General features: G+C 36.5%; 1 protein-coding gene across 2 annotated transcripts in view; it reads right to left on the reverse strand.

Moving 5' to 3' along the window:
* LOC140150699 (E3 ubiquitin-protein ligase rnf213-alpha-like) overlaps window positions 1-16,708 on the reverse strand; it is a 59,959-nt gene extending 43,251 nt beyond the window's left edge. For both annotated transcript variants that reach the window (XM_072172782.1, XM_072172781.1), the window contains exons 1-19: window positions 16,351-16,708; window positions 15,553-15,650; window positions 12,940-13,092; window positions 12,421-12,611; window positions 11,782-12,062; window positions 11,312-11,547; window positions 10,817-11,023; window positions 10,344-10,578; window positions 9,449-9,492; window positions 7,111-7,402; window positions 6,040-6,150; window positions 4,908-5,012; window positions 4,163-4,286; window positions 2,955-3,323; window positions 2,133-2,569; window positions 1,660-1,836; window positions 997-1,165; window positions 663-871; window positions 280-408 (exon numbers count right to left, since the gene is read on the reverse strand). In XM_072172782.1, coding sequence (XP_072028883.1) covers window positions 280-408; window positions 663-871; window positions 997-1,165; window positions 1,660-1,836; window positions 2,133-2,569; window positions 2,955-3,323; window positions 4,163-4,286; window positions 4,908-5,012; window positions 6,040-6,150; window positions 7,111-7,402; window positions 9,449-9,492; window positions 10,344-10,578; window positions 10,817-11,023; window positions 11,312-11,547; window positions 11,782-12,062; window positions 12,421-12,611; window positions 12,940-13,092; window positions 15,553-15,650 — 3,567 coding nt within the window. In that variant the 5' untranslated portion in view covers window positions 16,351-16,708. The remainder of the gene's footprint in view (window positions 1-279; window positions 409-662; window positions 872-996; window positions 1,166-1,659; window positions 1,837-2,132; window positions 2,570-2,954; window positions 3,324-4,162; window positions 4,287-4,907; window positions 5,013-6,039; window positions 6,151-7,110; window positions 7,403-9,448; window positions 9,493-10,343; window positions 10,579-10,816; window positions 11,024-11,311; window positions 11,548-11,781; window positions 12,063-12,420; window positions 12,612-12,939; window positions 13,093-15,552; window positions 15,651-16,350) is intronic.
* Between the last annotated feature and the right edge of the window lie 2,004 nt (window positions 16,709-18,712).

Raw genomic sequence — 18,712 nt, forward strand, 5'->3', positions numbered from 1 at the left:
ATATGAGCATCATAATGTAAATTCATGGAAAGCACATTTTCTATCAAACAATTATTTTACACCATCCCGACACACCCCAATTAATATTTAGTCCGTGCGGTTTAGGCAGACCCCTTTCAGACTACCTAGTCTTGGCACTTCTTGAAGAAATATTCCATACTTAGTGATAAGTCTGTATGTTGCCAGTTTGCCAAGATCCAGTTTCATAACAAACCAATTACAAAATGCTACGTATAAACAAGTCGGGTGTACAAAGTTAACTGTAATAGTGCGATTTACCTCATCTGCTTCATACTTCCCAATAGTGTAAACACCTCTTTCGTTGATGAGTTCAGCTTGCTGTAATGGTGAGCTATCCATATTCTTTCTTATTTGTATTAGACGGGCTAAGTTCTCTTTTGTATCTTTCTGTATGTATAGCAAAAAAAAATGAGAAAGGAAAGGATGTATAATTATCAACATTTGAAAGCGTTATAAAAATTACATGATTATTGCTGCTAACACCAAACCACCTCCACCACCATCACCAAAATTACAGCCATTATCTACCACTACCAACCCTGGAATATAAATAGGCTACGGTACAGTTTTGGTATTACCGGCCCAACTGGTTAAAAATTTTAAAGCCTTGGCCTTAATATTTTTTAAAGCCTTAGCCTTACCCAATTGGAATGAAGGAACGGATCCTTTGTGTAAGCCGATGACAAACTTTCCAACACATCGAGGAATAAGCTTAAGTCGCAGCTTTCTTTTAAGTCGAAGATGAATGCTGCATGACCCGTGGCAGCATGGTGAAACTTCAGTACTGTAGCGAATTCAGCATCAGTGTCCCCGGCGGCTAGATCAACGAAGACTTCGAGCTCTTTCAAATCTATTACAAAATTTTAAAAAAAACCACATGATAAATATATAAAAGAAGATTGTGTGAGGATCTTCCTCGGTACTAGATTGTTTTTATACTAATTTAATGTTATTTTTACTTATATTAACTCATACCGTCAATCTCTTTTCGAATCCACGTTAAGAGGTTTTTGGATTGCTCATCGGAGAGGTTCTCAAGATACCGTAGTTGGTTATTGTTCGCCACCGATTCCAGTCGTTCACACAAGTCTTGCGTTTCCTCACTAATGCCTGTTAATGTTCTTTCTTGGTCTTCTCGTTTGTTCTAAAGACAAATGTATAAGCCACAATATCTCATTGGGTATTTTAAAGTCCTTGGGTTTTTGTTTCTTATTGTTCGGACATGTGCAATGAAGGGATTCGTGGTGACAGTACTATTAAAAAAGGCTGCATAAAAACTTCTGTGGTGAATAAACACGTATACATCCAGCAAAGGTAACTGCATTATAGCTGTATGTGAAAATAAAACCTAGCTACCTAACGATTAAAAAACAAATGATCGCAAACGTTATCGGTAAGGGACAAAGATATTGACTGCTGACAAGATCATAATTACAATTGGAAACCTGAAACAAAATTGATACTATCAAAAAGGGATTATATGACATTAAATGTAGAAATATTTCTGTCATAATAGTGAAATTGGCAACATAATGGTAAAATGGGGATATCCTGCGCGAGATATATTATAACGAAGCGTGGCCATGATTGAAAAGTAAAATTTGATCATATTGAAATTCAAGCCAGTGAATTAAGTACCAAATCAAGTAGAAGTTGGATTGCCCAAAAATCTCCCTTCAATCCATGGTCCGTTTTGAGCTTCATTATCTTGGTTGCTGTCTCATTGTAGTTTTTCAGTTGAAAGTAATTGATAATCTGATCACACCTCGTTTGAACTACATCACGAATTCCTTTCTGCCCATATATGTTGAAAACCTGCGAGAAAGCAAATAAAATACAACAATCCAATTGTTATAATTACAGGACAAATTTTGCATGCGGTGTGTACATTGTCGGCAATGTGGTGTGGGGTGTGACGTGTTTATGCAAAAGCATAATGTATTATACGTATGCTGATTGTTGTGAAGTCTAAATAAATCAAAGGTAGGCGATTATTCAAAGATGTATTTTTAGTTTCTATTCGCATACGGTATTTCAATTGTTTCATTTTATGTCAAATTTAACGACTAGGTCCCTGTGTGTCACCAAAGTTACATCGGTATCATACTCACTTTTTCTATCTCCTCTTTCAACTTATCTGGTTCGTCACGAAGATGTCGCAGCATGTCGCTTATCGTCACAAGCCGAATAGTGCCATCTCTAAGCTCATCTACGAACGCTTTCATTCCGTCGTACACTGGTTGCCACACTTTTGTCGCCATTTCTGTGATTGACATCAGCGTCGGTATGGCCCCTTCTCCGTTCCTTATTTCATGTTGGACATCATTTGCCTTCTTCTGCATTGCTCGGTGAAACAAAGAACTCTTGAAAGTCAGCATAAGTGGCTGTAACATGTCTTGTACCTCCTTGGAATGCTTGAAGAAACAGCTTTCTTCAGTATTGATGGGGTGTGGTGGTTTCGATCCTAGTATAGTTGGCGTACAAACTTCGTCTAGTTTAATGTGACTCGATATACGAGTCAATTTCTCTTCAACGTCAGCTGTATCCACTGCAATGTAAATGGAATTTAGGAGGCTTAAGGGCTTAAATGGGGACGTTTGTTTTATTACTTAAAACAATTCATAAGCGACTGCTACAATCCAATCCATCAGCCTCCATCGATTAAGTATGACGTATTTTATTGTTCCTGCTGTATTTTTATATGTAGTATCTTCTGTATTTTAATGTTGGCCTTGTGTCACTTGGGCACCTTGGGAGAACAATGCCAGTGCATTGAAAGGTCAACCCAGGTTAAATAAGAAATAAATAAATAAATAAATAAATAAATGTTCTGTAAGATGGTGGAATATATAAAATGTACCAAATATACTTAATACGAGTTGAGATAATAAAGAAGAAGAAAAATTCAACGAACTTCTTATAATAGTTTGTACCTGAACCTAAGTCGTCACAAACTCGTCGCAGATTTTCATTCAACATTTTTTCCATTTCTAAACGTTCCACTTCTTGTTTACGGCTCTCCATCAAATGCTCCATATCTTCTATGTCACTTTGCAATGACTGCTGAATAGTTGCCGTTAGACCTTCTTCGACGAGAGGTGGATTCTTTGCGGCGTCCAACTGAAACATGTAAAGTTGCAAGAACTGTCTGGTGAAGGCATCACTGCGTACAATTGTATTGAGATCTTCTATTGTCACAGAACCTGTTATAACTTCTTCCGAACGGGATTTGAATAATGACCATATGTGGTTGAGATACAGAATGCAGTCTTCTGAGAGAATTTCAGTAGATCTACCACAAGCTGTAAGAATTAGAATCAGAGGCAGTGCAATGTTAGATAATAAGACTGGATGTTTCGTCAAAGTTTAAGCGGTGACAATTTTTATTTAGTGGTTTTACATGTCAGATGCAAACTCTATAATTGCCACAATCCAGCATCTCCTTCTCATTTCTTTTTTACTCATACCAATAAAGGCACAGTTCCATAATAACCATACCCAGCAAACACAAAAACGTTTTAAAAACGTTTTAAATAAGTTATATTTTGGCTTTTGGTTTAGGTAAAAACGTTTTAATAACGTTTTGCATGAAAATACACTACAACAATATTTTTAAAATGTTTTCACAATGTTATTGTAAACTATCTTGGCAAACATTTTTGGCCAAATATTTTGTCAACACTTCAATAACATTATGTTAAAATATTTGCACCCAGCAAACACAGAAATGTTCTTTAAATGTTTTTACAATACGTTTTAAAAACATTTAAATGTCGGGTCATGAAAATGTTTTGAAACGTTATTGCAAATATTTTGGGCAAACATTTTTCGCAAAATATTTTTTCAACCCCAAAATAACATTCTGCATAGAATGTTTTATATCAAGATTTCTAAAATATTTTTGAAATGTTATTAAAACGTTTTATACCCTTTATATAACCCGACATTTAAACGCTTTCTGTAAAACATTTTGTGTGTGCTGGGCAGAAGATTATCAGAAAATGTTTTGTGTTTGCTGGGTAGATAATAATAATAATAATAATAATAAATAATAAATAATAAATAATAAATAATAAATAATAAATAATAAATAATAAATAATAAATAATAATAATAAATATAAGAACTGTTTCAAGTTTACCTTGCACTTTGAAAAACACAAGAAACGGTGGCCAAGACAAAACTTCCTTCAAAGTCACTTGATATTTCTTCATGAAAACATCAGACAACTTACACTTGAAATCTTCTGAGATTGGGTCTGTTAACTATATACAGATGATGGAAAAATAACATTCGTCATGAGTTGCATCAAACAGAATGTGATTTTCTATATGTATAGTGTATCATATGGGGTGTGCCTGTGTGGTGCGGCGAAAAGGAGGTATGCATTTGTGCAGAACAATAATTTTATGATTCGTTGTTTGGACCACATTTAAATAAGCTATTCCAGTTTAAATCCATACCACCCCTATGGAAGACATGACCATTAGCTCTCAAACTCTCCCGGGCAAACTCTTGGTGTATATTTTAAATGGCGTCACCCATTCAGGTTACCTCATTTGATAATTCACACTCCCTGTGTGGAAGATTATGGTCACGCCTTCCATAGGAGGGAGGTGTATGGATTTTAACTGGAATAGCACATTACCAGAAACGCAATAAAAACAAATGCATTTTGACAACCGAACATAATCCGTCAAATTCCCAGTTGGTTGAAAAAATGCATTTAATGGTTTAAAATGGTACACTTTCTGCGCACCAAATAAATCCCCATCCAGGAAAAAATGGCTTTATTCCATCACTTGACCAATGACATTGTATGTTGTGGTGTATGCTAGTAGTGATGTGTCGATGTCATTTATTTTATTTCTAGACAAAGGCCTTACTTTGACAAGTTCCTCCACAGCGCGAACAGCTACCAGGTTGAGTGCATCGTACTTTTGTGCATTTCCATCGTGACAGAAAAGCAATAGAATGTTCGTGTATGACATCTGTAATGCATGAAAGTATTGAAACGATATTATATCATTTTCTATTTACATGTCATGTTTTATAATGTACATATTTTATTCCCTCACTTTTTACACTGATCGATGAAATACTTTATTATTTACTGTATCATCCGAGCAAACACAAAAATGTTTTAAACGTTTTAAATAGGTTATATTTTGGCTTTTGGTTTAGGTAAAAACGTTTTAATAACAATAAAATGTCGGGTTATATAAAGGTCATATATGATAACATTTTAAAACACACTTCAACAATATTTTTAAATGTTTTCAAAAAATGTTATTGTAAACTATTTTTGCAAACATTATAACATTATGATAAAATATTTGAACCCAGGAAACACAGAAATGTTCTTAAAATGTTATTTTCAAAAGCTTTTAATAACATTTAAATGTCGGGTTATATAAAGGTCATGAAAACGTTTTTAAAACGTTATTGAAAATATTTTGGGCAAACATTTTTCGCAAAATATTTTTTCAACTCCAAAAATAACATTCTGTTTAGAATGTTTTGTATCAAGTTTTCAATGTTATTAAAACGTTTTTATACCCTTTATATAACCCGACATTTAAACGTTTTCTGTAAAACATTTTTGTTTGCTGAGCAGTAGATTTTCAAAAAATGTTTTTAAGGTTATGAAAACGTTTTATACTCTTAATATACCCTTTTCTGACAACCTTTTATAACCTTTTGCGAATGATGTCGAAAACGTTTTGTGTTTGCTGGGATGTCATTTGAGGCAAAGCAGTAAAGATAGTGCGCCGTGTCATTAACCCTCCGAATTTCAGACACGGCAGAAAAGCACGATCAGAAAAACTGAGAACCGCCACAAAAACCGATCGCCGCTGGAGCAGGTGGCAAGAATTGTCGCACCACGTACGAACAGATAAATTCTTTTGACATTGAGAAGGCTGTAAAATGTGGGTCGCCTTGCATAGGGGTTTGACCCACCGAGTTTGAGTTTATGATACACTTTTGACCCATCAATCTTTGAGTTTATATACTAACCTTGTTCCAGAATCGTGCCGTTAGATGTTTCTTCATTTGTTCGTTCCACATTTCTTTGTATTCTTCATCAACTTCAATGATGTTAGCGAACGCAAACAGAGAATCCCAAAGCTTGAGTAAACAAAATATGATAATTGGAATCTGACATATGAACTAGACATCGCATGAATTACTCAAAGGCCCTCGCTCTCCAACCGAGGTGGGGTCGAGAAACGAAGCCGTAATTGGAGTGTCGAAGGCGCGACACTTTCACACAGAGTGGAAAGCCCCGCCACTTGAGGCTTTATAGCCTGTACACCAGTAGTTTCTTTCCCTATTAGTGTGTGAGCCTGATGCCCTCAGATGGGGTGTTTGGTACCAGTTGGGGGGGGGGGGGGCAAAAGTGCACTGCTACTAGAGCTGGTCTCCACTATTATTGAGAGCAGGTCTCTTATTTTATCCCTTGAGAAAGAAAAGTTTTGTCTTTTCGAAACGTCGGGTTTTTAACTTTGTTTATATGTCTTGTGTTATTCCCCCATTGGATGTTGTGTCATATTTTCCCTGTTTTTAATTGTATCTATTGCTAGTGTGACACTGTTGTATCCTTTTGGATCCATCCTTTGGTTCCCTGCTGGTCATTTGGAACAGATTTTCCCTGTTTTTATACTAGAGATAGTTGACATCATAGGCTTCGCAAAATGCCTCATAGCAATTGAACCGGAGTAGCTTTTGGCGGGAAAAGGTTATCGAACTTTACACTGGGTCACATTTTACAGTTGCTCAAATTGTGTTAAAAACATTTCATGTATTCCGCTAGTCACAAGGATTCGGAAAATGTATAGTTTGACCTAACTTGGACGTACCGTTCTTGAGTTATAACCGAAAAGGTCAAAGATCACGTTTTTGGCTCTATGAGAATCAAAAAAGTGCTCCGATTTTGCCAAAAGAGGTATCAAATTGTTCGTTTTAATAAAACGGTTCAAATAAGGATAGGATTGCACCATCCAAGATCTTTCGTTACCTTGGTAACACAGCAAAATAGGTCAAGTACCATTGAGGGATATTAAGGAAGCAAACTTGTGTTAAGCTTACCATTGGTTCATAAGTGGTCGAAAACGTCAACTTATTATCTGAACATATGTTTTCCGGTAATGTCTTCTGCAGCCAGACACCGATTTGTGTAGTTATATCTTCAAGAGACTCTTTGGTGTATGAACACGATGTACCTTTGGCAATTTCAATTACCCTCTCCTTCGACAACGCTGCAAGGAAAACGTCTAGTGCCTTATACACAACCTGGAATTTAGTTGAAGGTAAATCAATCATCTTCTCTAAAATGTCCTCCGTCAACGTTTTGAACCCATGCAAGTTGACACTCTTTGCACTAAGAAAGAAAAAGATAATAGTCGGATATTATGAAAAATCTCATACAGTTTTTGTGATTAAGGCAAGATGGCGGCAGTGGCGTAGTCGGGATTTTTTCAGGTGGAGGATCAATACCAGGGTCAAGGAAACTGTCAAGGGGGAAAATGTGACAAAAATGATCAATAGGTTAAGGGGTGGGGTATGAACGTTTGGACAGTATTTATTGTGGGACATTAGAGTACATCAGACATGTCGAATTGCATTCTGAATACGAAGAATGTCCTTCTGATATCAAATAATTTTGATTTTTTGAAATTCGCAATGTAATACACATTTTATGGCAAATGATTAAAATTGATATTTTTGATATTTAAGGGATCTGGAATGAGCGTTTTGAGCGTTTGGACAGTATTTTTTGTGTGACATGAGAGCACATCAGACATATCGAATTGCATTCTGAATACGAAGAATGTCTTTCTGATATCAAATAATTTTCATTTTTTGAAATTCACGATATAATAGAAATTTTATGACAAATTATTAAAATTTGATATTTTTCACATTTTTGATATATAACAGTCCTCGAAGTAAATTTTATAAATATGACATATTCTTAAAGTGTATGTAGCTGGAAGGAAAAGCCGACGATCAATTGAAAATTTTGACCTTTCATATTGAAGATATGGATTTTTTTCTCAAAAAGACCTAATTTTTTTGGTGTTTGGGGAAAAAATCCATATCTTCAATACAAAAGGTCTAAATTTTCAATTGATCGTCGGCTTTTCATCCCACTTACATACACTTTAAGTATAAATCATCAGATTTATAAAGTTTACTTCGAGTACTCTTAAATATCAAAAATATCAATTTTTAATCATTTGCCATAAAATGTGTATTACATTGCGAAATTCAAAAAATCTAAAATATTTGATATCAGAAGGACATTCTTCGTATTCAGAATGCAATTCGATGTGTCTGATGTGCTCTAATGTCACACAATAAATACTGTCCAAACGTTCATACCCCACCCCTTAACAGTACTCGAAGTAAACTTTATAAATCTGATGATTTATACTTAAAATGTATGTTGTTGGGATGAAAAGCCGACGATCAATTGAAAATTTTGACCTTTCGTATTGAAGATATGGATTTTTTTAAATTAGGTCTTTTTGGAAAAAAATCCATATCTTCAATATGAAAGGTCAAAATTTTCAATTGATCGTCGGCTTTTCCTCCCAGCTACATACACTTTAAGAATATATCATTAGATTTATAAAATTTACTTCGAGGACTGTTATATGTGACCGTACACCACGAATGAGCCGTAAATGTCCTCAATTGTATTCTGAGTGTACCTCATTTAATGAGGTACACGTAGCACCAAATTGAAATACCTATGAATATGACCTTCATGCCCATTTTACACTGTAACTCAGAATACAATTGAGGACATTTACGGCTCATTCGTGGTGTACGGTCACATATATCAAAAATGTGAAAAATATCAAATTTTAATAATTTGTCATGAAATTTGTATGATATCGTGAATTTCAAAAAATGAAAATTATTTGATATCAGAAAGACATTCTTCGTATTCAGAATGCAATTCGATATGTCTGATGTGCTCTCATGTCCCATAAAAAATATTGTCGAAACGCTCAAAACGCTCATTCCAGATCCCTTAAAAGTACAAAAAATCTAAAAATATATCAAGGCGGTCAACGTCCCACAAGAAGGGTGAAGATTTCCCGCAGGAGGTAGCTCCCCCTCCCCTCCCTTGCCCACGACTACGCGGTGACTATTCATTGGCGCCAGCGGGATATACTCAAACCCAAATTTTTTGATTTCCAGCAGAGTCAGACCTTTTCGAGATCCGTTTATTGCATAATGACATGAGCTGACTTCTAAGTATTTGGAAAGTCTTGTTGTCTGTTCAGACATGAAATATGGCCCTCAAACGTTCATACAAGGTCAAAGGGGTTGTGAAGTAGGTGCGTATTTTATTTCACTACCAAACTCGAGATGAAACAAGAATGTGATAGCGAAACGAGGCGTCAATTCTTACCTATCAACTCTCTGCAGCAAAAGATGTAGTACTGCTAAAATATCCTGCAAGAATTATACAGAAAAGTATTGGATATCAACAAGTTAACAAGCGTGTTTAATATAAAATAATAATAATAATAATAACATACAATAATGATAAAAAATAATGATGACGATCATGACGATGGTAATGATGCACGGTTGTTTGATGGCACATAAAACTGTCCCATTTTAAAGAAAAGTTCAACAATGATGGCGCTATTTACCTTAAATCTTGTTTGCATCTTTACAAGGGGTAGACACTTGTATAATGGTATTAGAACCTCAGAAAAAAGACTAACAAATGAGAAGGAAATTTTCAAAAAACTTTTTATCATGAAATGCAAGGAAAAACTCATATTAATCGGCTAATTTAAATCTGAAATTTATGTAAATAGCGCCCTCAATTTTCACACAAATGTACAGTTTATATAACAAAAATTACAAAAAAAGTAGAAAAGGATGAATAATTTGATATAGATACGAAAATCTATGTTAAAAATAGCTTTAAAATATATGTGAATATTAGTGTGATAGTTGTTGGTATTGTCCAGGTCTATAATTGAAAATTATTTTTTGTCAGAAAAATAATAAATGATCACATCAACCAACCGTGGATGACAAATACTACTACTACGACGACGACGACGACGACGACGACGACGACGACGACGACGACGACGACGACGACGACGACGACGACGACGACGACGATGATGATGATGTTGATGATGATGATCGACGACGACGACGACGACGACGACGACGACGACGACGACGACGATGACGATGATGATGATGATGATCTCCCATGGATAATCTGCGGTATTTTCAAGTTACAGCCATTATGGTATTTGTCAAAATATAATATCTACCTGGGCATGCTGGGTGTGAAGTGGTAACTGTTGATAACCGATTGCACGGATCATTGCACTGCATAGTAATGGCGTCTCGATGTGTGCATCTATAAGCTCGTTGTCAAGCATCATCAATATACCTCCAGGTGTTAACTGCAGCCAGAGGCAGCTCCGAATAAGTAACGGGTCCATCTTGAACAGAGGCTGTAATGTCTTCAGTACTGATAGAAATGATTCCTCGTCCTTTGCGTCTCTACAAAACCAAGTATGTTGTAATACAAACTGTCAAACAAAAATATGGGGTTCCCTAAGGATCGATTCTAGGGCCGTGAATTTTGGAAGTAGGTGATTGGTTTAAAATAAGTAATCGGTTTTTAAAAGCGAATATAAATGTCATTTAACATGGGTTTTTAAAATTTTGTTAACAAAACTTTTCTGGGGAAAATGTTTTAATTTAATTTAATTTAATTCTAATTTAGGAATTTTCTTACTTGACTTCTGTTTCTTTGCATGCATTTTTGCGATTCAACTCATGCGTTCCCCAGAATCTGAGGTTACGATAGTCTTCATCACGAATGTTAATATCACCGAACGGTTCACTGTCTTTCCGAAGCAGATGCACTAACGGTAGCAATTGAAGCCATTCATAGCAATTATCCGGCATGGACTGGATAAAAGCTTGCAGGATATTTCCAGCACTGAAATGAGAGTAACATCATAAATAAGATTAACAACTCTCAACCTCCGCCGATACATAGCCACCATAATATTTTCCCGGGAATATTTGGGATCTTTAAGCATTTTTTGCCCATTTTTGACATTATTTTCATCGAATTTTGCCCCCTTGATTCTTTTGCTCTCCTTGATCTGGAAAATTCCTAAATTACGCCACTGACTTGTACTCACAATTACGCTGTGACAGGCTATTATAAGGTACGCCCACTTGATCCCACTGTGATTAATGTGCATTTCTACTTTTCACTTACTTGGGACATGATGTTTCGATGAATTTGAGCAGTTCAACAAGTTCCTGTTTGTCCATATCTGGTAACACGAGCTGTAAACACATCTTTCGTTGTTCTTCCCATGGAACGTCTAGTTTGTTGTCATTTATCAATTTGCACACTCGAATGACTAACAGTATTTCATGCTCGATGTCAATACCGTGCAAGAAATGACTTGGCGGTAGATTAATTTCTGACAATAGATGATGAAGAAGAACCTGAAAAATAATTTTTTTGTTCAGTTGCATTTCAGACGATTATCTGCAGGATAATAATTCAACAAAAATACACGAAATTCCCTCCATTTGCCTTTTTGTGCCCCTTGTTTGGATGTTTGATTGGTGAATTTTCATAACATTGTAGATAACGGATAGTCTAGTCCAAACGGCTCTTTTCAGCGCCACCAAACGTCTAGTGTGAAGAGTTTCCACTATGTTCAATTCATTACTTACTTTCTTGTGATCAAAGTTTTCTGGTATTCGCTTGTTGGTTTTCCCTGATTCACAGAGACAGTTCACGACATCTTTGATCTCGGTTGTTACGTGTTCAAGGTATATTCGCTTGTAATTGGGTGTTCTTCCCAGCAGATGAGGTAAAAATGCCAAAAACGTTAACTGCGCGTCACGAACGGCGATGGATACTTTCTCGTCGTCTATAAGTGAGTCCACGTCTGGATTGCTGCTCTCGAGTTCATCGCATTTGTATACTGGATAATCGTAGTGCTGAAATATACCTAGACAAAGTATTCAAAACTCATTATGATATTATGATAATGTTTTCTTGTTTTCGATCAGCCGAAAGGTTACTTCACCATGCAGTAACTGATTATTATTAATTACTTTGCCAACAATATGCATCCTACACATGAACAAAGATGTACTGGTTTTCAAATATCTAGGGTTTAACCTTAACAAAATCTTTAGAAAAGAAATGATACGAAATCATTAAATAAAGCACTTTTGGCTGCATGGCCTCTCTACTGATATCGTAAAATTAGGGAGCAAGCCGCAAGCGTCTTTGGTGCAGTGAACTATGAACGCTCCTGATGAATCTGTTTCAAGAAACAAATGAAGATTTAAGAAACTGATTACCTTGCTGGTCCCTTGGAATATAGAAACGTCTTTTCTTGACATCCCTGGGGTGGCCCTCTTTCTTTCCATTTACATAGTAGCGATACCTAATATTCACTGGTTCATCCCCTATTTCCCAGTGCTGAGAAAGATTTACGGATGCGCGAAATCGAGTATAACCAGGCACCATTAGGAGCTTATCGCCATATTTCCTAATAGAGTGGAAAACACGAACAACAACAAAAATACGTCACAAAATGCACTCGCTTATTTTAAGAGTTAAGATTGCGCTGTATACAGGAGACAGATTAGAATTATTTAAGAAAATTTGGACTAATAAAATGGACGAACAACAGTGGCGTAGATTTCTTTTTGACCCCCCCCTCCCCCGGATCTACGTCTATGACGAACAAGGTTTTTTTTCACACATTGAACGGACGCGGAATCTCACCGTGATCATCGGGGGCTCTTAATAAATAGTAGCTGTAAGGTGATTTTAAAGTCCTAAAGAGGCGAATAATGAATTCCATGGGAACTTACACTGGTGATAGCACCACGTGTATCTTCTCAGCGTGTGGCTTTTCGCCACGCTTCAAGTATGTCTCAATTTTCAACTTGGAGGTATCCCCTTCTGGTTGACAGCATTTAGAAGATACAAGAACGTCTATCTGTACACATGGGTTCATTGGTGATCTGGGCAAGAAAAAAATCAGTTAACATGGTTAAGTCGTAGACAATATCTGACCTGGCCCCCACACTATGTATTCGCGGGTACTTTTGTTCGTCAGAAATTTTGCGAAATATGGGGTAATATTTGCTGAAGAGACGCGATTCACGAAACATACAAAACACATTCGCGAAATTGTAATAAAGGTATATGTTCTTCATCTATGAATCAAATCAAATAATTGTATATGTGACCTGCTCCTACGAAATGAGCGTTTAAGTCGCAAGTTGGTAGTTTCAAGACGCCCTGGCTACTGCGTTGGTGTTGTTTCACATGTGCACGCACCTGTTCAAGCCAGTAGTACATCATGCAGTTATGTACTACATGTATGCACACAACACATGGGCACTCACAATAGGCAGTTGAACCCTACTGCTAGCGCTGTGTTGTAGCTATACGATGATGAACTAGTTCAGTTCGGGGGCACTCGTAATAACCGGACGTCTCTGATTTCAAAGACGGGTCAGTGATTTCACATACGGGGGTCTGTGATATCACATACGTCGAGCTTTGTTGACAGTTCGGCGCTCGATGCAGCACATCGGAACGAAGCTGAGTGTATTACAATAAGCTTTCCTATGTTTAGCAAATATCTACCTGTGCAAAAATTATATCTATCTGTGCAAATTCTGACAAATGGTCCCAGAATACACTTAGATTGCAATGGCTAAAATCAAATGTTTTGAAGTAAAAAAAATCCCAATTTTACTATCCAATTCATGAATTGGATAGTAAAATTAGCAGGCACTCAACATGCTCAACTTGGGCTAGCTACAACCCTGATAAAGCCTATACACAAAATTATTCCCACTGCGCTGGCACGTTCATCAAAATTACTTATATCGTTTGTGACTGGGTTTTGAAACTAGGGAGTATGTGATTTATGAGACGTCTCTGAAATATGATACTGTTATGTGACATGACGCTTCAACAGTATTTGATATCAGAGACGTCTTTGAATTAGCAGTGCCCCCGAACTGAGTTAGCGTCATATATGAAAAAGTATAAAAGCTATGATTTTAGTACTTTCTCTATGTTTCAATTACTTATTCTGTTCAAAATATCTAAATTTTCAACCCGGTACAAGCTTTAATAACGGGGGAGCATACATTTTTATGAGAAAGAAATATACCATCTATATCCAAACTCCCGTGTTATTCCAATGCACATTTTTGCTTCACCGGGCCGCCCTGGCTTGGTCACATTTGCAAGAGGCGTGTCACGAAACCGTAATAGGTTCAAATTTAGTACTTTCTCTCAATCACGTATAGTTTATTCTCTACATGTCAATCTTTAAATCATTAGCATAGTCCTTATAATAACGGTGGAGCGCCTTGATGAGTAAATGACAGCAAACCAGTGAAAAAAACCCAAAACTCAGTCAGGAGCTCCGACCGTACATGTCAATAGCGTCATTATCAATTGGATTAGTCGACCGTGGTGGACAACGCTTATTGGATTAATATTATCACGTGGTAATAAATTTGCGTTGGACAATCGATTACTATAATGGTTTAGTACTGCATATCTCGGTTTAATCTTAACTAAGCGGGTTTATGGCTGGAAAGGTCACGGTGAATTTGTGGTGGACATAAGTGCACTATGATGTATATGTATGTCCTTTGTGAAGACACAATGGGTCATTCACGAAGGACACTGGCTTGTATTGTACAGGTGCGCGGGAAACAAAGAAAATCAACTCAGTCAGCCAGGATGTCTCGAAACCACCAACATGCGACTTTTTGCTCATTTTGTGGTAGCAGGTCGCATATCATACATCATGCTCATAATATTGCCTGCATTTATTATTTTGGGATAGGGTATCTTTGAAATATCGTTTTTGTTTTAACAAAGAAAAGGGGCATTCATACAGGGCCACAAATTCGCGAAATTCTTCTGAAAAGTTCGCGAATTAAGAATGCAAAAGATGGTGTTTTCAAAGTAATTCGCCAACGACCATGAGTACCCGCGGATACTATGGATACACGAAATGCGGGAAAGGGTGTGTGATTAGTTGAACATCTCAACAAACTCCAACTGCATCAACTATTTGTCCAGCATTCATAATTTTAAAGATCAAACTATAAGAGGGCTTAAATTAACATTTTGTTTTAATTATTTTATCTTACACCGGGAGCACTAAACTGTAAATAGGCTACACAATATGTAAATTGTGTTTGAATTATAACATGATAAACAATGTCACCCCCCCCCCCTCCCATGCTTCTGAATTTTATTTGCAATAATATAATGGTGACCGAATACCAATCGGAGCAGATGGTTATTATTCTTTAGATGGTACAAAATAAGACTTTGTCCAAACCCGTGCCAAAATTTTCCTCTGGCACTGCACAGATTTAGAAAATGTGTACCATTTAGGCCAATTTTATGATGATAGGCCTACGTTATACAATATTAAACTTTACCTAGTCCTCATAACAAAAGAATCAGACATGCTCGTCGATGGACCATGCCAAGTCAAACTCGAGGTAGGCCTATAATTGTAAAACATCGGACCCATCATCTGTTTATGGGAGAAAACGGAAATAAAAATTAAAAGATTAAATTTATATTACATAATTATTGATGTTAAGACACATTTTTCAAACCTATATTCTGAATAAAATAATTCTGCTCCAACACCCCCCCCCCCACACACACACACACACAACAACAACATGATTTCCTAACAATAGTAACCGAAATAGTAACCTGATCTTTATTCCTTTTTATTTGAAACCAATCCTTTTACATCCCATGCAGTACGATTTTACACCTCTCTCACTGCAATAAATATGCTTTACATTTCCTAACCTTTCTTTGCTTACTATGCTAGTGTTACATTATTGTTTTAAAGAAGAAAATTGTATCCAAACGGTTACGTTTCAGCACATCACATCAAAGCTCCCATTGGGCGCCCATTCCTTTTTTAAAGGAATTGTTATTTTAAAGTTGCTCATAAGAGTGTATCATGGCCTTTTGTCTTGCCAAAACGTGTATTCCCTCTTTCGACCTGCTAAAAATCCCCCCTCCTTTTTTTTTTTTTTTTCCTGCCAAAAAAAAGCTTGCATGGGGGAGGGGTAAGATTATTTACTGAACACTTGAATAATTAATTGCCGGCAATCCCAACAAAATATTATGATATCTTCAAAAGAGTTTCAGATTAATTGAACTCATAGATTAGGCCTACGTACCTGCAATAATTATTAACAAGCTATGCTTACCTTTGTTTTGTAGGTTATCGTAACGTTTTGATTAGGTGGTTGACATATTATAGTCCTACACTATATAGTTAAGTCACATCCGGATCATATCACAATTTGAAAAGCTTCCGTGTTCCATAAACCCAGGGTCCATAAATAAGACGCCATGTTTTTTTTATGCCAGGTTCATAGCTGTTCATCTGTTCATGTCGATGTCATGAATCCTTTTTCAAATACGTTGGTCTAGTCTTTTGTCGAAAAGCACAAACCGTGGTCTATGTCTACTACACGATGTATTATATTGGAAAACAAACACTTCAATACAATTGATGAAATAATGAGAGTTTTAGTCTCATTCTGCATGCCGTATACCTGTACCGTTTTGATCGACAGAATGATTGTTTAAGTTGCAAAATATGTCGCCCAATAAGAATAGATCCGCATGTAGCAACATGGAATTCTGCATAACTTTAATATGGTATTGCCAGATAACAGAGCCATTTGGGTGCCTGCTTCAATCAGAGCAATTGCGTTGGTCTGGGATTTCCCCGCATTTGCGCAATACCAGCCGCTTTCCGGGATTTTTTTCTTGCTAACCTTTAAAGGTGTGTAGTCAGATTGTATAGTTGTTTGTATTTTACATTAATTGCCTGCTTGTTTGTTTTATGTAGTAGATAAAGGGTGAGAAACAGACCTTCGGGGTCTCGCTTTCCGAGTGACTAACATGCTCACCATACCTCAACAAGACACCGATTATCTATGATAGGCTAATTGTCTGTTTTGAACCGTTTATCTTACATATACGGTGAGCCAAAATAAACGAATTTGTTGTTATGGTTTATTCATTTTCCAAAAGACAAACTGGAAATGCTGATATGATTATCTTGTGTAACTTTAGGGTTTTCCAAAAATAAAAACACACCGAGACAGTGTAACATTCTTCCCGTGTGTCCTGCGTTCGAGTCTATTTGTCTTATCTAGTGTCAATTGCAAGTGATTTAATCAAATCAATACAGCATTGATTTTAACGGGAGATTCTATTCAATTCACTTGTGGTCCTGTCCCACTCGATAGCCTTATTAATTCTTTAAACATATTCGTAATATTAATAATGAATATGTAAATAGTTCAAAGGTCAAATTACCAAAGTGGGTGTGTTTTACCTAGACATGACGGTAACTCATTTAACACCATAGAATTTATATTTATCTTTAATATACTTATAGAACAAATGTCCTGTACCAAATCAACGCATATTCCTGGGCATGGAATAATTGGTAGGAAAAGGCACTATCTCATTAGCATGAGCTGCACTGTTATTTAAATAGCGTATTGTTATTTAAATTTGGCCTCAGCTCGTATAGATGGCGCTAGTCATGGCATGCAGACGGAGCCTGTTCGAACCAGTGGAAATGTACAGGCATGTTTAATTGATGCATAAATCACCGTTCTGTATATAGGTATAAGCTGGTATATTTTGTACACGATTTATTTATACAACAATGGGGGTGATATTAAATGTATTAAGTTTATAAAATGTGACATTTACGTGCTCTTTTATTGTCTGTAGTGCAGAGCTCCGCCGACTGAAACAGCTTGAAGCTATAGATGGTGCCAGCGTGGCCGTCCCTGGCTGCATGTAAAATTCAATTCCAATAATATTGAATTATATCAGATTCATTTCAAGCAAACACCATTGGTCTGCTTTTGAAAAGAAATGTTAATTCCCAAAGATATATAATCGAGTATCACAATGTCATTATATTATGTCAAAACAGCCGTAGATCTTAAAATATTCAAGGACAATGGTTACGTAATTTCCACAACAGCGTTTGGTGATAGACCTATGAATAAGGGATGAAGTGGTCTTCATTTCTGATCGGTCAGATGTGGTGTAAAAGATTTTGACTTGAAATACTACTTGTATTTCATACCTTCTCGAATTTCCATCGCATTATTGACAGCAAGTCCTAATTTCGACATTGCTATTGTAAAAAGTCATTCCCTTCTCAAATTAGCAGACTTTCAATAAAAAACATATCTCTGGTGCCTAATGGAAATACCAGTCCGCCATTACGGGTGCAGAGGTCAGTGGTCTCAGCTCTCATAGCGGGCGCTCTTTCAAGCTTGGTACTCGCATTGAACAGACAAAGTTCGCATACTGAATGGCGGCTTTATTTGTCAACCGTTATTAACATGATCAAGGGTCGAACATGAATATTCATAACCGATCAATAACTGGACTCATTTTCTACCAAGCAAACCAGCGGGATTTGTCATTGCTTTGCGTGTTTAATAGAACAACCGTGAGTTTAGTGTCACCCCCTTGTCCTGGGTACCCTCCTCGACCTTTTTTGGTTGGGGTTAGGCCGCAGATTGTTGT

Source organism: Amphiura filiformis, chromosome 4 (assembly GCF_039555335.1).
Source record: "Amphiura filiformis chromosome 4, Afil_fr2py, whole genome shotgun sequence".
Classification (NCBI taxonomy): domain Eukaryota; kingdom Metazoa; phylum Echinodermata; class Ophiuroidea; order Amphilepidida; family Amphiuridae; genus Amphiura; species Amphiura filiformis.